This window comes from Triticum urartu, chromosome 5 (genome assembly GCF_003073215.2).
Source record: "Triticum urartu cultivar G1812 chromosome 5, Tu2.1, whole genome shotgun sequence".
Lineage (NCBI taxonomy): Eukaryota > Viridiplantae > Streptophyta > Magnoliopsida > Poales > Poaceae > Triticum > Triticum urartu.
Genome location: NC_053026.1, coordinates 362,969,015 through 362,987,054, shown reverse-complemented (window position 1 = coordinate 362,987,054; position 18,040 = coordinate 362,969,015). Strand labels below are relative to the sequence as shown.

The window sequence follows — 18,040 nt, the reverse complement described above, 5'->3', positions numbered from 1 at the left end:
CTAGCTCAGAAAATTATTGAGATGAAGCATAAGATCGATTATGAAAAGGCTCAGTTCAAGAAGCACATGGCCAAGCTCGATGTTGAAGACATTCAAAACTTCAAGGTCATGATGCATGAGCTCAAGGAGGCATTCCACAAGAAACGAGAAGAAGCAAAAGGTTCTCGTGAGCACATGAAGAATCTTGCTGCCAAATGTGTTCAAGGCTACAATGAAGCTGAAAAGTGCAAGGCTTTGGGGCGACCAGGCATCGACCCCAGAATGGCTGCCAAGAAAAAGAAGAAGCCAGCTGTGCCTGAACTAGAAGCATCAGGGCAGGAAGAACCTCGCATTGTCTTCCCAGCCAGTATGACAGGCTCGAAGCCTAAGGTCCCCACAGTGGCTTCAGAATTCAAGAAAACTAGAGCAGCTGAAGCCGAAGCTAGAAAGCGCAAGACCAAAGCCACCACTAATGATGCTCCCCCAATCAAGAAAAGGAAAACAAAGAAGAGAGACCGGGCTGCTCCCACAGAGACCCTTGTTGTCGAGCCAATCTCAGTGGCTCGTCCTGCGTCTGAACATCGAGAGCGTCAGTTGATAGTTTGTGAGCCTGCTTCCACAGAGGCTCCTGAAGCTGAAGACAATCCAGCTGTTGACCCCACCGCAGCTGAAGACATTGGTCCTCACAACAATGTTGAAGATGATGAAGTCCTTCCTCAGATCGAGAACAACTTGGTATCATCGCCTGTGCTCACGCACAGCGAGCTCATTAGCATTGGTCGTCCTCTGACGCCAACTGCTCAGGATGCATCATGGGCTGATCACCCACAACAACAAGACACCCCAAGTACTCCCCAACCACAAGTCACCTCACCAGTGCAAGATGACGATGACTTTGTGGCCCAGCCAACTCCATCTCCATAGGCATCGCCAGTGTTACGCAGCCTTCACAAAGGACCAAGGCCCCAAGTCAATCTTCCGAGCGTTCCAGAAGGAGAAGTGCACCACCGATCTGTTGCATGCCAAGTGTTCCCAGAAGCCACTCCAATTGTGAACATCTCTGAGTCTGAAGCCAAAACGGCTGAAGATATTCCGGCTGCATCAGCCGATGATAAAGAAGAACCAAGAGTTGAAGAAGAACGAGTTGCAACTTCCCCAGTCCACCAAGATGCTACTCCCGAGGAAAATGTGTCCAACCCTCCAGCCACACAAGTGGAGGTTGAAGCTGACGTCACCACCACCAACAACACTGCTGACGACACTGATGTCGTCATGCCCGAAGCCAATAATGAAGCACCTGAAGCCAATATGGCACCTGAAGCCAATGTGGCCCCTGAAGACAATGTTGCACCAGACGTAATCATTCCTCCTGAAGCTATTGTGCCACTTGCAGCCCATGTCAACGAAAATGCCAATGCTCCTATACCCCCTCCAAGACCTCATACTGTTGAGCTGGCATTTGATCGTGGTCAGCCTGTTATGGTCCGATGGCCCATTCTGGTTCCTCCACCTGCCGCGGGTCCACAATTTGACTATCATGTCGAGCACAGGCCTCAAGTCCAGAAGCCCAAGCCAAGACTTCCAAGATTCCCAGGCACTGCAACCTCACCTGGGGTCTTCAATGTGAATGGCTTCGTGGCACATAACACCTTCTTCAACAGCGCCAAGAACCCTTACTCCAAACCTCGCATTTCATCGGATTGGTTCTGGAGCTATCAGCAGCGCAGCTACTATTCATGCGTCTTATACAATCAAGGGCGCATATTTCCACATATGTGTCTCAACACTAAAGCTATAGCTAGCCTGCCCTGTCTAGAAGAAGCGTTGGATTGCTTCAGAGACGCTGGACTACTGCAATTTGTCACAGACAAGGAACACTAGAATGAAGAGCTTCTATTACAGTTTTATGCAACTCTTCACATTCGAGGCTACAACATGGATCCAAAGACTTGGGTCCTTGAGTGGATGACATGCAATGTCCATCATGAAGCCAAAGCTCTTGATATCATTGAGCTCACAGCCCTGCCCACTCCTGGTGAATACTATGAACCAGGTTGTCAACAACACCAGAATGCTTTGGAGAGCATTTTTCAGAAGCCAGAACCCAACATGAGCCAAATGCTGAGTATGATGAAGCCTTTGCCTCACGACGCTGAATACCCATCTGAATTCTTTGTTGAAGACCTAGAGTATCTGCCTCGCACCATTTACCATATCATCAGAAAAACACTATGGCCTGTCAAAGGACATTCATCTGCAGCGAAGCTTGAAGGAGCAATGAAGACTTTGGTTTTCTATATCTTCAATGGCATCAGCTTCAATGCTCAAGACTTCTTCATCAAACAGTTGGCTGCATCTGGCTCCAACATTTTTGGTCTGAAGTTCTATTCTCCATGGGTAATGCGTCTTATCAAGCTTCACTCTGCCTTCAACTATCAGCCGTCTGCGCGCAATCATCTTGTATTCTTGCCAGAGGTTGCTTTGTCTGTTGAAGCTATTTACCCAGAGCCTGCTAAGGATCCGATTTATCTTCACAATGCTGATCGTCAAAGCTTCAACCAGCCCATTGAAGGAGTTCAGGCAGTCTCTCGTGTTTATCCCTTGGCTGGTAACACACGTGCCCCTCGCGCTCAAACTGACGCCACTGAAAGCACCATTGCCCAAAGGCCTCGGAAGCGATCTCATGTTCTCAATGACCGAGAGCTTCTCGTCGCGCTACATCAGAAACAGGATAAGCATCACAACTAGCTTAAGTGTCAGATGCAAAGCCTCTTGGTGGACGTCAATCACATTCGCAATCTTGCCACCAAGAATGCCTTTGTTACACATGAAACCTGTCGGAGGTCTTGGAAGAGTTTGACATTGCTTAGTGCTGAAGCTGATCTGCAAGATGATGGCTTCACAGAAAGATTCAAGTTTGACTCAACTCCTCCAAGGAATGCTCACTTGCGTCGGACTCCCTCACTTGAAGACTCTGACTATTCGTCCTCAGCTGCGACAGTGAATGCCAGAGTCATCGATGACCAAGATGATGCCACTTCACCTCCTCCAACTTCAGCGCGTGTCGACACTGCACTGAGTTCTTCTACACCACCGAACCTCAACGACGACCCTGCTGCTTCGCCTGCACCTCATGGGAGCGAGTACGCGCTCTATGTCTTCAAACCTTTTTGGTCCTTACTAACAAAAGGGGGATAAGCATATGAGTTGATAGTCTTCAAGCGGGTCCATATGGGTGGTTGCTTTACTAGTTGCTATACATTTGCCAAGTGCTTACAACTCTCGCTTTTGATACATTTGGTTCATTTCTGAGTTGTAACACTTAAACTTGATGGTCGTCTGCTACCTTTTTCGACACTATGTGATGCGATGATAAATTCCGCATGTGCGACAATAAATTTTGCACGAAGTCATTTTGCAGACGTCCATTTTTCATTATGCATGTCATTATCTTCATTATATCATTACATGCATGATGAACTATCTTCATAAGTAGAAGAGGAGCTCCGCAAGTACAACCTGCCATGTGCATTTGCATTCAAAAGCAAAATACTTATATGCACATCTTCAGGGGGAGCCTTCCTGCTACTTACGAAGACAATACTTAAATCCTTTACAATTTCACATACCTTTATCCCCGTTGAAAACTCCAACCAGTTTGTCATCAATCACCAAAAAGGGGGAGATTGTAAGTGCATCTAGTGCCACCCCTAGCTGGTTTTGGAGTATTGACGACAAACCTGGTTGAGGGACTAATGTGTTTGTGAGAATTGCAGGATAACACAGGTAGAAGTCCCTCATTGATTCGTTTTCCTACCAGAGATGACCCCTAAAAATGTATGAAGACATTGAAGTCAAACGTGGTATGTGAAGACATTCACATTCAAGACTATGACAAGAGAAGACATCGCGTGAAGACTATGGAGCGCGAAGACTTAGTTGTTACTTCGTTCTTTTTCTTCTTTGTTGAGTCATAGGAACCACCGTACTGTTAAGTGGGGTCCAAGTAAACCAGTCAGAATGACTGAAGTGATGCTTAACCAAAATCCTATGTCTTCGAGCGAAGACAATGAGAGCAAATCTTATCCAGAGCTGGATAAGTCAGCTTGCTTGTAGCTCAAGTAAAGTTGCCGTGTGTGTTTGAAATCTGACCGTTGGAACACATGTCAGTTCCTTAGGGACCCAGGGTCATTTCGGAAAAATCAGGTCGGGTTGCCTAGTGGCTATAAATAGCCCACCCCCTACACCATAAATTGGTTGGCTGCTCAGAGTTAGTGTATGTGCTTTTGTCGTTTGAGAGCAACCCTCCTCGAATCCTTTGAGAGATAATTCCTTGCGAGGAAAAAGCCCTAAACACCCAGAGCCAAAGAGTGTTAGGCATCACTGAAGTCTTCCTGTCTGTGTGATCTGAAGACTTGAGGACTGTGAATCCTCCAGCCGGTTAGGCGTCGCGTTCTGAGCATCCAAGAGTCATTGTGGATCACCGGTGAACGAAGTCTGTGAAGGTTTGGAAGTCTACCTTGAAGACTTACCAGAGTGATTGGGCAAGGACTGGGTGTCCTTAGCTCAAGGGGAATAAGGTGAAGACGCGGTCTTCTGAGTTGAATCTCAGCCTCCCTAACCAGACGTACAGTTGTCACAGCAACTGGAACTGGTCCAACAAATCATTGTCTTCAACGAGCCACTGGTTCTATCCTTCCCATATCTTTATTTGCAGATTGGTCCTTGTGAAGTCATTGCCTGTTTGCATTATCTATTTGTCCTCACTGTGTGACTGCTTGTTCCGATTGGCTTCATACTATCTTCCATCCTGATCTATACTGCCTAGCTGCTATTAGTCTTTGTGCTTTCATTTTATTGAATACTTGACTATGGCTTGGTTAGTGTAGTCTACCTTCCGCTGCATGGTAATAGGTTATTTCTATCGTTTGTTTTCGAAACTTCCATGTTTTGAAGACTTTCATAAAAATCGCCTATTCACCCCCCCCCCTCTAGTCGATCACTAGCACTTTCAATCTACTTAATGAAACATAAGTCTGAAACATTTGAAAAGTTCAAAGAATTTCAGAGTGAAGTGAAAAATCGTCGTAATAAGAAAATAAAGTTTCTACGATCTGATCGTGGAGGAGAATATTTGAGTTACGAGTTTGGTCTTCATTTGAAACAAAGCGGAATAGTTTCGCAACTCACGCCACCTGGAATACCACAACGTAATGGTGTGTCTGAACATCATAACCGCACTTCATTAGATATGGTGCGATCTATGATGTCTCTCACTGATTTACCGCGTTTTGGGGTTATGCTTTAGAGACGGTTGCATTCACGTTAAATAGGGCACCATCAAAATCCGTTGAGACGACACCATATGAACTGTGGTTTGGCAAGAAACCCAAGTTGTCATTTCTTAAGTTTGGGGCTGCGATGCTTATGTGAAAAAGCTTCAACCTGATAAGCTCGAATCCAAATCAGAGAAATGTGTCTTCATAGGATACCCAAAGGAGACTATTGGGTACACCTTCTATCACAGATCTGAAGGCAAGTTATTCGTTGCTAAGAATGGATACTTTCTAAAGAAGGAGTTTCTCTCGAAAGAAGTGAGTGGGAGGAAAGTAGAACTTGACGAAGTAATTGTACCTTCTCCCTTATTGGAAAGTAGTTCATCATTGAAATCAGTTCTAGTGATTCCTACACCAGTAAGTGAGGAAGATAATGATGATGATCATGAAACTTCTGGTCAAGTTACTACCGAACCTTGTCGGTCAACCAGAGTAAGATCCGCACCAGAGTGGTACAGTAATCCTGTTCTGGAAGTCATGTTACTTGACCATGACAAACCTACGAACTATGAGGAAGCAATGATGAGCCCAGATTCCACAAAATGGCTTGAGGCCATGAAATCTGAGATGGGATCCATGTATGAGGACAAAGTATGGACTTTGGTTGACTTGCCCGATGATCGGCAAGCCATAGAGAATAAACGGATCTTCAAGAAGAAGACTGACGTTGACGGTAATGTTACTATCTACAAAGCTCGACTTGTCGCAAAAGGTTTTCGACAAGTTCAAGGAGTTGAATACGATGAGACCTTCTCACCCGTAGCGATGCTTAAGTCCGTCTGAATCATGTTAGCAATTGCCGCATTTTATGATTATGAAATTTGGCAAATGGATGTCAAAATTGCATTCCTTAATGAATATCTTAAAGAAGAGTTGTATATGATGCAAACAGAAGGTTTTGTCGATCCAAAAGGTGCTAAAAAGTGTGCAAGCTCCAGTGATCCATTTATGGACTGGTAAAAGCCTCTCGGAGTTGGAATATACGCTTTGATAGTGTGATCAAAGCATATGGTTTTATACAGACTTTTGGAGAAGCCTGTATTTACAAGAAAGTGAGTGGGAGCTCTGTAGCATTTCTGATATTATATGTAGATGACATATTGCTGATCGGAAATGATACTGAATTTCTGAATAGCATAAAAGGATACTTGAATAAGAATTTTTCAATGAAAGACCTCGGTGAAGCTGCTTATATATTGGGCATCAAGATCTATAGAGACAGATCAAGATGCTTAATTGGACTTTCACAAAGCACATACCTTGATAAAGTTTTGAAGAAGTTCAAAATGGATCAAGCAAAGAAAGGGTTCTTGCATGTGTTACAAGGTGTGAAGTTGAGTCAGACTCAATGCCCGACCACTGCAGAAGATAGAGAGAAAATGAAAGCCATTCCCTATGCTTCAGCCAAGGTTCTATCATGTATGCAATGCTGTGTACCAGACCTGATGTGTGCCTTGATATTAGTTTAGCAGAGAGGTACCAAAGTAATCCAGGAGTGGATCACTGGACAACGGTCAAGAACATCCTGAAATACCTGAAAAGGACTAAGTATATGTTTCTCATTTATGGAGGTGACAAAGAGCTCATCGTAAACGGTTAAGTTGATGCAAGCTTTGACACTGATCCGGATGACTCTAAGTCACGAACCGGATAGGTATTTTTGTTAAATGGTGGAGCTGTCAGTTGGTGCAGTTCCAAGCAGAGCGTCGTGGCGGGATCTATGTGTGAAGCAGAGTACAAAGCTGCTTCGGAAGCACCAAATGAAGGAGTCTGGATGAAGGAGTTCATATCCGATCTAGGTGTCATACCTAGTGCATCGGGTCCAATGAAAATCATTTGTGACAATACTGGCGCAATTGCCTTGGCTAAGGAATCCAGATTTCACAAGAGAACCAAGCACATCAAGAGACGCTTCAATTCCATCCGCGATCAAGTCAAGGAGGGAGACATAGAGATTTGCAAGATACATACGAATCTGAATGTTGCAGACCCGTTGACTAAGCCTCTCTCACGAGCAAAACATGATCAGCACCAAGACTCCATGGGTGTTAGAATCATTACAATGTAATCCGGATTATTGACTCTAGTGCAAGTGGGAGACTGAAGGAAATATGCCCTAGAGGCAATAATAAAGTTGTTATTTATATTTCCTTATATCATGATAAATGTTCATTATTCATACTAGAATTGTATTAACCAGAAACTTAGTACATGTGTGAATACACAGATAAACAGAGTGTCACAAGTATGCCTCTACTTGACTAGCTCGTTGAATCAATGATGGTTATGTTTCCTGACCATAGACATGAGTTGTCATTTGATTAACGGGATCACATCATTAGAGAATGATGTGATTGACTTGACCCATCCGTTAGCTTAGCACGATGATCGTTTAGTTTGTTGCTATTGCTTTCTCCATAACTTATACATGTTCCTATGACTATGAGATCATGCAACTCCCGAATACCGGAGGAACACTTAGTGTGCTATCAAATGTCACAACGTAACTGGGTGACTATAAAGATGCTCTACAGGTGTCTCCGATGGTGTTTGTTGAGTTGGCATAGATCGAGATTATGATTTGTCATTCCGAGTATCGGAGGGGTATCTCTGGGCCCTCTCGGTAATGCACATCACTATAAGCCTTGCAAGCAATGTAACTAATGAGTTAGTTGCGGGATGGTGCATTACGGAACGAGTAAAGAGACTTGCCGGTAACGAGATTGAACTAGTTATTGAGATACCGACGATGGAATCTCGGGCAAGTAACATACCGATGACAAAGGGAACACTGTATGTTGTTGTGCGGTTTGACCAATAAAGATCTTCGTAGAATATGTAGGAACCAATATGAGCATCTAGGTTCCGCTATTGGTTATTGACCGGAGATGAATCTTGGTCATGTCTACATAGTTCTCGAACCCGTAGGGTCCGCACGCTTAACATTCGGTGACGATCAGTATTATGAGTTTATGTGTTTTGATGTACCGAAGGTAGTTCAGAGTCCCGGATTTGATCACGGACATGACGAGGAGTCTCGAAATGGTCGAGACATAAAGATCGATATATTGGAAGCCTATGTTTGGACATCGGAACGGTTCCAAATGAGTTTAGGCATTTTCCGGAGTACGGGGAGGTTACCGGAACCCCCCAGGGAGTATACGGGCCTTATTGGGCCTTAGTGGAATAGAGGAGGGGAAGGGAAAAGGTGGGAGGCGCACCCCCCTAGCCCAATCCGAATTGGGTGCCCCCTTTCCTTCCTTCTCTCATCCCCTTCCTTCTCTCCTACTCCTACTACTTGGAAGGGGGGAATCCTACTCCTAGTGGGAGGAGGACCCCCCCTCCTCCACTCCTTTATATACAGGGGAGGGGGCACCCCATAGACACACAAGTTGATCATTGTCTTAACCGTGTGCGGTGCCCCCCTCCACCATAATCCACCTCGGTCATATCGTAGCGGTGCTTAGGCGAAGCCCTGTTCCGGTAGCATCATCATCACCGTCATCACGCCGTCGTGCTGACAAAACTCTCGCTCGACACTCAGCTGGATCTAGAGTTCGTGGGACGTCACCGAGTTGAACGTGTGCAGATCGCGGAGGTGACGTACCTTCGGTGTTAGAATCGGTCGGATCGTGAAGACGTTCGACTACATCAACCGCGTTTTCATAACGTTTCCGCTTACGGTCTACGAGGGTACGTGGACAACACTCTTCCCCTCTCGTTGCTATGCATCACCTAGATAGATCTTGCGTGTGCGTAGGATTTTTTTTTGAAATTACTGCGTTCCCCAACAGTAGATATAGTTGGAATTCCCTTGTACGAATGTTGTTATATGTCAATTGCCCAATAGTAATTTCTTTACCATGCCATTACTTGCTTTCGATAGAGAAGTCACTAACGAACCTATGGCCCACGGGTCCATTCTACATTCCTACCTTATTTACAATTACTATTTTATCGTTTGTCATATCACTATCTATCACTATTTGCTTTTAACCTTGCAACTAGAAAGACAAGGGGATTGAAAACCCCCTTGCAAAGTTGGGTGCAAGCATTTATTTTGTTTATGTAGGTGATGTTTATCTTGTTAGCTTGTAGACTCTTACTGGTTCAATTAAATCTTGGTTCTTAACCAAGGGAATTATTTTCTGCTGCTATGCTACATCACCCTTTCTCTTGGGGAAACCAAACAACTCATACGGGAGTAGCAGAGGGGGAAAACTAACGTGGACAGAAGGAAAGAAAACCAGTGTGAAGGGGTGGTGATGGGAGGTGAGGCAAAACTAAACCGGTGAGGTGAAAATAAACCATGGATACCGGCCTACCAACTTTCCCTTTCGGAGTAGAGATGAAACAAGAAAAAAGGAAACCAAAAAAACATAGAAATAAAATAAAATGAGTGCATGCGTTAAATGGGCTGGCCAACTTTGATTATAATTGATGTTTTGTTAAGATTTGATTTGATTTGGGTACGGTTAGTGGGTGCAAGCAAAAGTTTGGATTTAGTTGACATTTTCTTAACATTTGATTTGAATTAGTGAATGCATGAGTTGTTTCTGGAATGTGTCGATTTGATTGAGCTAATGCATGCATCAAATGGGTTGGCCCAAATTGGTTGTGCTTGAACAAAGGCCATATGTAAGACGCTCGCGAGCACAATATAGGGTTCGTGGGAGGTGAGGCGACCCTATCAGCTCCCACTTTAGGATTAGTGATACTTAGTCTTAAATCTAAACATGAAGATCATGAGTTATTTGTTATTATTTTTAAAAATAGTCGTATTTGCTGGACATGGAGTATTTGATCCCGAGCTCATATGCTCTCGCATGAACAGTAAAATAAAAAAAATAGTAAAAGATTCAAAAAAAACCTGAATTTTTTCTGATGAACATTGATAATTTTTTAACCGCGTGCAAAAATTCAGGTTGAAATGACATTCATGGAGGTCTGGGCAAAAAATATCAATGGTCCAAAAAGACTATTGTTTGAAACATTTTGGAACATCGATTTTGTTATTTTTGCCCAGTCCTTCACGAATGTCATTTCGACTTGAAATTTTGCATGCAGTTAGAACATTCATCGATGTTCATCACAGAAAAAATTCAGATTTTTTTGAAAGTTTTTACTATTTTTTCAATTTTATTGTTCATGCGGGAGCATATGGGCTCGGGATCAAAAGAGCACTTTCGGTATTTGCTATTTTAGTTGGTTGAAATAATTCATGATTTGGAGGAAGTCAAAACGGGTTATTTGCAATTCGTCCAAATAATTTTAGGTTCTCATTATTTTCCCCCCAAAACGTTGCATGCAAGTCTTTACAACTCAGCAGTATCATTCTCTCTTTTTTACGAATTTGCTCAGATCTATTATAAAAGTTCACCGAAAGTGCAAAGCATCTTAAACATAACAAAAGTTCTATCAAGATTCCGAAATCATTAAACGACCATTACTGCGGCTAGAACGAGCCGCTGATGCGCCGCTCCTCTGCGGGAATCTTTACTACTCAGCAGTATCATTGTGCTACAAATCATGAGTATTAATGTCGTGATTTTTTTAGCGGGTACTTAATGTTGTTGTGATCAACTAGTAATATTTCCTTATTATTAAATTCTTAGATCCCAGAGGGGCAGAGCAATATCAGCCGTTAGATCATGTAGAGTCGTCGCCGTTTGGGTTTTAGGAAATAAAAGCTGGAGCTGTAGAAAGGATTCGCCGCACTATCACGAGATCCGCAAGGAGTGGAGAGATGCTATATAGTAGTAACACTCGTAGGAACAAATTAACTGTGTGTTGCCGTGTTAGCCATTCGTTGAGAGACCAACAACAACGCCTCGATCAAGATCAACTCGGGTTTCCCCCCGGCCGGGGCTGGGCTGATGATGCTGCTTTTTGGGCCTATTGGGATCGGGGGCGACGTCGATCGAACCTAGTGATGGCAATAATACACCGGCTATCGATCCTCCGATCCGCCGAGTTGTGGGGTCAACAAGATCCTGGACCCTCTCCCTCCCTCCCTCCCTCCTTCCCTCTCCCCTTTTCTATTCCTCTCTCTTGATCTTGATTGAATTCACCTCTCACTCAATAAGTAGAGAATCTTCAGCGTCGGATATCTCTTGATTGTCAGCATCCTCCTCCTCTTCTCCCTTCATATAACTCCCTCGACCCACTGCACTCATCTCATACTGCAACAATCCCCAACAATTCTCTCCCTCTCTCTCCTTCCTCTCTCAACGCGGACGGAGAGAGACAGACTCCAAGGAGGAGGTCGAGGAGGAAGAAGAAGAAGAAGAAGAAGAAGACTCCAACGCCTCCCCTGCAGCTAGCGTCTGGGACAAAATTTCTGGATCTTCGAGGAACTGGACGGCGCATGCAACCGCCGCTCCTAAATCCTAATTAAGGTGCTCTTCTTTCTCTCTCCCTACACTAGCTGCAACTTGCATGCACACGAGTTTCAATTTGCATTACCAAAGAGGCCTTAGTCCCTACGGAGAGGCAATGAAATCAAAACCTCGAGATCGTTGCGACTGCGCCCATTCCTGTCCTTGGCAACAGCAAAAATATTTCTCAACCAAGAAAAACTCAAGTCCCTGAGTTCTTCTCTTGCCAAATGGTGTTTTTCCTTAACAATTTTCAAGTCTTTATTATAGCCATTAATTTTAGAGATATATAAATTAAAAGGAAATCCTCCATGGAGTGCCCCATACAGGAAAAAGTGCGTGCAATGATGCATGCTTGCCGTCCACATGTAGTAACTGCCTTGTCTCCATTTCTTTTTCAGTTTCCACCTCATCTTTATTATGAGAAAGAAACGGGGGATGCATTCTGCGTTTTTCTTCTTCCATTTCCATTTTCCAGTTCATACATTGAATACTGCTTGTACTGCCTAATTTCGCCAGGGCAGACACCAGCTGCAGAAACATTAAGCCCATGTGTTGCATGGTCCTTGGCTTCCATCATGCAACCAACGACCCCTCTCCTTCCTCCATTGAATCTGTACATTTCGTCCTAGCTGCACTTGACGTTTCAGTCCACTAGTTAATCAGTGAGTTCATTCGGAATTACACGAAAAAGACTGGCCCGTTGAAAGGCGTCCCCGTCTGGAAAAAAAATGGAACTACTGTTCATTTATATATCTGTTTGATAAAAGAAAACTCCAGCTTTTAATTGTAGGTGCTCAATCAAACTCCATATATCCATGTAGTTAGGTAGTGAGTAGTGACCATATGCCAAAGGCTGCAGCACTTGCACACCCTGAGGCCTGCATACATAAATGGACAGTGAGATGATGCCAAGTTGCCAACATCTTGTGCAGAAAAGGGAGGACAGCAAAAGGAGAGGAGGAGGAAGAGCAAGTCATGCATACATGCATGATGGGGCCTTAGGCTTGTGGTTGTGGTGGTGCCTGAGGTACTTACTATTCCATCTGAAACCAGCACAGAGCATTGGTGCCATACATAGATCACCACTGTTTGTTCTCCTGCCTTTTCCATGCCACACTGCACCTCTCTCTCTCTCTCTCTCTCTCTCTCTCTATCTCTCTCTCTCTCAATGTCTATGGTACAAGCTGGAGTTTGGTGCAGCAGCATCAGCCTCAAGGGACATTGAGTTGCATGGAGGCCCCATATGTCTTCCTTAATGCCTTGATGCTTGGGCACTCAAGCAAATGCTAGGTACACACACACACATCACACATTCGTAAACCAAACACACAGGGATCCCAAACTCCGACAGATATTCTTCTCTTGGGTGTTCATTTCCCTCTCATGAAAAGCTTGTATTAAACTATATGTTATTTCACCCTCAACCAGTATCTAGGTTAGCCCCCTCCAATCTCTCTAGCTCCTTTCAGGAAAATCTCAATTACCTTATCTTGGATTTTTCGCTTCCTTAAAAAGCTGCCTCCCACAATGTACCTATGTCACCAATGTGGCCTGCACCATGTCTTTGTAATGGAGGATGAGTGTGCACACAAGTCACATCAACACACCCTCAGCAGAGAGGGTGAGGTGAGCCTACTCAAACCACAGAACCCCTAAAATGCCACCATGTTTGTAGGTGTGACTAGCTGTGAAGTCATGCTTGCATAAACCCCAAGGAAATGCATACAAAAAAATCACATCAACTATACCTTTTTATTTTCTCAAAGATACTCTTAAGGTGAAAGGCTGTGGAGAGCTTGGAAGGATGGGGCCAGGCTGCTATCAAGAAAGAACACACTCACACACACATAGTGGAATGTGTGGTCCTGAAAGCTCCTCTCCCTTAGAGCATATATATACTAGCTGGGCCTGATTGTGCCTTTTCTGTAAAGGAGAACAAGAGCCACATTTTTCCATGAGCTTGAGGTTCAGCTTTTTTTAGATGGCAGATCTTTAAGGTTTTCTGGGCTTCTCTTTGGTTCATCAAGGTTTACATCCACTTTAGCCCAATCAGCATTTTATTGGTTTTACTTCTTCTACACATGTTTATTTTTCCATTGACTTCCATCTGTTGCTTGTTTACTTTGGAAGAACTTATTTGTTGTTGAGTTGTATACAAGGTTATGAAAACGAGTTGTAACAGTGGACAGTGGTTATCTGAATCACTGTATCCTGATTAATTATCTGTTTTGTTTTGGGTTGTCATAGGTTGTAACATAATGAATTTTTGTTTCCAGAAAACTTATGTCGATTTTAGACATCTTCTGTGCTAATTATATCTCAATCGATATTCTTACAATCAAATAACTGAAGAATCACCAAACTTACTCCCTTTGCTCCGTATTTTCTTGAAGCAATCAAAAGCAGAGCAGCTGTAGCAGGACATCAAGAAGTTCTAGACAATGAAGTACATGAAGCTTGGGTCAAAGCCTGACACATTCTACACCGAACAAGCCGTCAGGTAAATGTGCAAATTTTCATCCTTGCAGTCAATATTATATCTACAGTGTCACATGTTAAGAGAGGGGTTAGCCAATGCAACATTACAGTGTCAATAATTAATACAGGGTTTACTTATGGCTTGGCAGGTCAGTAGTGTCAGACATACCTGCTGATCTTATCATACATGTCAACAATACAAAGTATCAACTGCACAAGGTATGTTTCCTCATAGATATACCTGCTGATCTTTTTCAATTTTCAGGCAAATATGTACTTGTCATAAGAATTATGGCCCCACAAGTAGTTTATATGAATATTAAATCACCTAAAATACCTTAAGTTGTCACCAAATCCTTCACGAGGAACTTCTTCACTGAAAAGATTTTATTCCACATCAAAGCCCTAAAGTTGATAAAAAAGAGGTGTACTTGATCATCGACTCTTGTCGTACACACACGTATAAAGCCTTACAGATCCTATGGCCACATTACCTTAGCGATTACTCTGAATTATTATAGCATGAAACTTCCTCATCTAGTTTCATCTTCTTCAGATAGTTTATGGGCTCACATGTTCTCCTTTAGCATTTTATTTCCTCAAGATATGTCACCTGTGGCCTAACGATGGTACGAACTAAGGCGCCTTTACTAGGCCGTTCGCCGCTCGCAATGATTAGCAGGCATCGATCAAAGCCTAATCATGACTTCAAACCGACTCTATATTTGTTTAATCATTCTTTCCAAATGACAAACCTACATCGGGTTGGGTTCATAGGACCGAGGATTCACTTTACCAGGATTGTCAAGGTTGAAGCATAAATAATGTGTGCCGCTCCCTTTCCAGATCCACGCTTGAAAAGCTCCTCATAAATAACATCTAAACCGAGTAAGGTGTTAAGCAAGTAGGGAGAATAGGGTGAATTTCTCTTTAGTCCTCTGTTCTGAATGTCACTAGTTAGTGACTTAGGGCCTTAGTGATGCATGTGCACTGCTCTGCTGAAGCTCTTACTTCAGATCTGTTAACAAATTTTGGTTTTGGCTAAGATCCTGGGACTAGTTTAAGTCACACTATCAGTTAGGTTCAGATTCAGTCAAGTGTATTGTGCTGCATGAAACACAAAAGACAACGGGGATTAACTAGGAGTAGAACTTCAGCAGTGACTCTAACTTGCCAGGAAAGTGCAACATTACTTGTCTCGTTTTTTTTTAAACATAAATTTCACTCGGATACTATTTTGCAAGGATTGAATCTACCTTTTGCATTTGAATTTTGGGGTAATTTGTAATAGAGTGGGTCTGAATTGTTGCCTCAGTGTTATTTTCAGTTTCTCCATAGTGAAAAGGAAAATTCATGGACAACGTGATGCCTCTTGGTTAACAGCTTACAAGCATTTTTTTTTCTCAGATTTTCAGGATTAATATCACAGTTACACACCCCCAAAAAAAGAGTGGGAGAAGAAAGAAAATGCTAATCCTGAGTCTTGACTCTTGACACGAGTACAAGTTGTAGTTGTAGGGCAACTAGCAATTTTGATCGTTTCCCATTTCCAATGTCCAGCCTCTTGATTTCAGGTGTTTTTACCCTGTAGTTCCCCCTGCTGCTCAAGTGCGGCCTCCTGCAGCGCCTCTGCTCCGACACGGAGGCCGACGAGCAGCTACCGGTGCCGGTGGCGCTCCACGACATCCCGGGCGGCGAGGAGGCCTTCGAGATCTGCGCCAAGTTCTGCTACGGCATCGCCATCAGCATCAGCGCCAGCAACTTCGTACCGGCGACGCTGGCGGCGCGGTTCCTCCGGATGACGGAGCACGTCGCCAAGGGCAACCTCGTCTCCAAGCTCGACACCTTCTTCGAGTCCTGCGTCCTCCACGGCTGGAGGGACTCCATTGCCGCGCTGCAGGCGGCGTGGCGGATCTCCGGCTGGTCCGAGAGCCGCATCGTCCAGCCATGCGTCGACTCCATTGTCGAGAAGATCCTCCTCCCGCCCTCCCAGGTCTGTTGGCAGGCCGCTGTCGATTTGGGAACGGCGGTTCATTTGGCGCCAAGATTTCTTTTGAATAGTTTGTTTTTCTGTGTGCAGGTCGCGTGGTCGTACACGTACACGAGGCCGGGCTACGCCAAGAGGCCCCACCAGTCGGTGCCCAAGGACTGGTGGACGGAGGACATCTCCGAGCTGGACATCGAGGTGTTCCGCTCGGTCGTCTCCACCGTGCGCGCCACGCGCATGCTCCCGTCGCCGCTCATCGGCGAGGCCCTGCACGTCTACGCCTGCAAGCACCTCCCGGACCCGCTCTACACCGGCGGAACCGCCAACGGGCACGCGTCTCAGAGTCAGAGCTCCTCCTTCACGGCGGCGGCGGCGGCGGCTGAGGAGGCGCTCGCCAAGCAGAGGCGCGTGCTGGAGACCGTCGTCACCATGATCCCCGGCGACGCGGGGTCGGTCACGGGACGGTTCCTCCTCCGGCTGCTGCGTGTGGCGAACTACGTCGGCGCGTCGTCGTCGACGCGCGCGCAGCTGATCCGGCAGGCCGGGTCCCAGCTCGACGAGGCCAAGGCGGTGGACCTGCTCATCCCGCTGCCGTCGGAACCGCAGGCGTACGACGTCGGCGCGGCGGAGGCCGTGCTGGAGCACTTCTTGGCGCAGTTCCAGCGGCCGGCGGCTCCCGACGAGCGCCGGAGGATGAGCGTCGCCATGGAGAAGGTGGTCAGAATCTTCGACGAATACCTTAAGACGATCGCCCTCGACAGTGAGTTTCCCATCGGCAAGTTCATCGACCTGGCCGAGTGCCTGCCCGGCATCGCCCGGAGCGACCACGACGGCCTCTACCGCGCCGTCGACACCTACCTCAAGGTCACAAACTGAAAAAATGTGTCAAGTTTTATGCGATGATCCCTGCCACCTAATCGAATTTGGTTCATCGATCCATGCGTGCAGGAACACCCGGACCTGAGCAAGGCGGACAGGAAGCGGCTGTGCCGGTTGATCGACTGCCGGAAGCTATCGCCGGACGTGCGGGCTCAGGCGGTATCCAATGATCGGATGCCGTTGCGGACCATCGTGCAGCTTCTATTCGTTGAGCAGGAGAGAACAACCGGCGCGGGCGGCAGCCATAGCGTCGCGCCACCGGACCGGGCCTCAGTCGATGCCGTCTCCAGGCTCACGGCAACAGGCAGAGAGGACGAAGCGGCGGCCATGGACCACAGGTCGGATGTGCACCGGCCGCGGCGGGGCGGCCATGAAGAGCGCGCCCAGGGCGAGGCGGCTGCAATGACCAGGTCGCTATCGGCGGCGAGGAAGGGCAGGACGGCGGAAGAGAGGGGGAGCAGGCTGAGGAACAAGTGAAGCGTAGTAACTTGCAAGGAGCTTAGAATTGATGGCCATGGATGAACTCCCGAGGAGCGTGCATGGCCAACTTCTTGCTTCCGATCCCTTCCCAATTTGTTGGCATGCATACCTGTGGTTCTTGATCATTTTTCTTACTCGTATTGGTTTCAGTGCATCCCATTTTTTGGTGGGAGATGTGGGGTGGGCGTCATGGTTGAGAGAGGGGTACATTTTTGTAATTAAATTAATGGATGGAGGAATAATAATCAAGTGGCTATAATCATATACAATCTAGGGGTAGCTCACTAATCAAAGCTGTCCTTCATTCTTCAACTGCATTTAGTTATGAGATGTTCAATTGATCTGACCATGCAACAAACTGAATGTATTGACCAGCAAACAGCATCGGGTTCTTTTGCTTTCTTGGATGCCCCCGAGACCTCCTCTGCACGATGGCCGTTCAGGACGCCTCTGTGACCGTCGGCCCCTGCCATCCATCCAGTCCCTGGTCAAGAACGTGAAGAAGTTTGGGACGAAGACGA

At 45.6% G+C, this 18,040-nt stretch overlaps 1 protein-coding gene across 7 annotated transcripts; it reads left to right on the top strand.

Moving 5' to 3' along the window:
* Positions 1-11,092: 11,092 nt before the first annotated feature.
* On the top strand, positions 11,093-17,783 carry LOC125509048 (BTB/POZ domain-containing protein At5g47800-like). Of its 7 annotated transcripts, none has more exons than XM_048673914.1 (7): positions 11,093-11,713; positions 12,628-12,722; positions 14,089-14,195; positions 14,302-14,392; positions 15,765-16,166; positions 16,254-17,024; positions 17,109-17,783. In XM_048673914.1, the coding sequence occupies exons 3-7, from the start codon at positions 14,137-14,139 to the stop codon at positions 17,514-17,516; spliced, it is 1,731 nt and encodes a 576-aa protein (XP_048529871.1). In that variant the 5' UTR covers positions 11,093-11,713; positions 12,628-12,722; positions 14,089-14,136; the 3' UTR covers positions 17,517-17,783. The 7 variants fall into 7 exon arrangements, with proteins under 7 accessions (XP_048529871.1, XP_048529872.1, XP_048529874.1 ...); XM_048673917.1 differs by having other exon boundaries at positions 11,094-11,713; positions 14,323-14,392; XM_048673915.1 differs by lacking the exon at positions 12,628-12,722.
* The last annotated feature ends 257 nt before the right edge of the window (positions 17,784-18,040 follow it).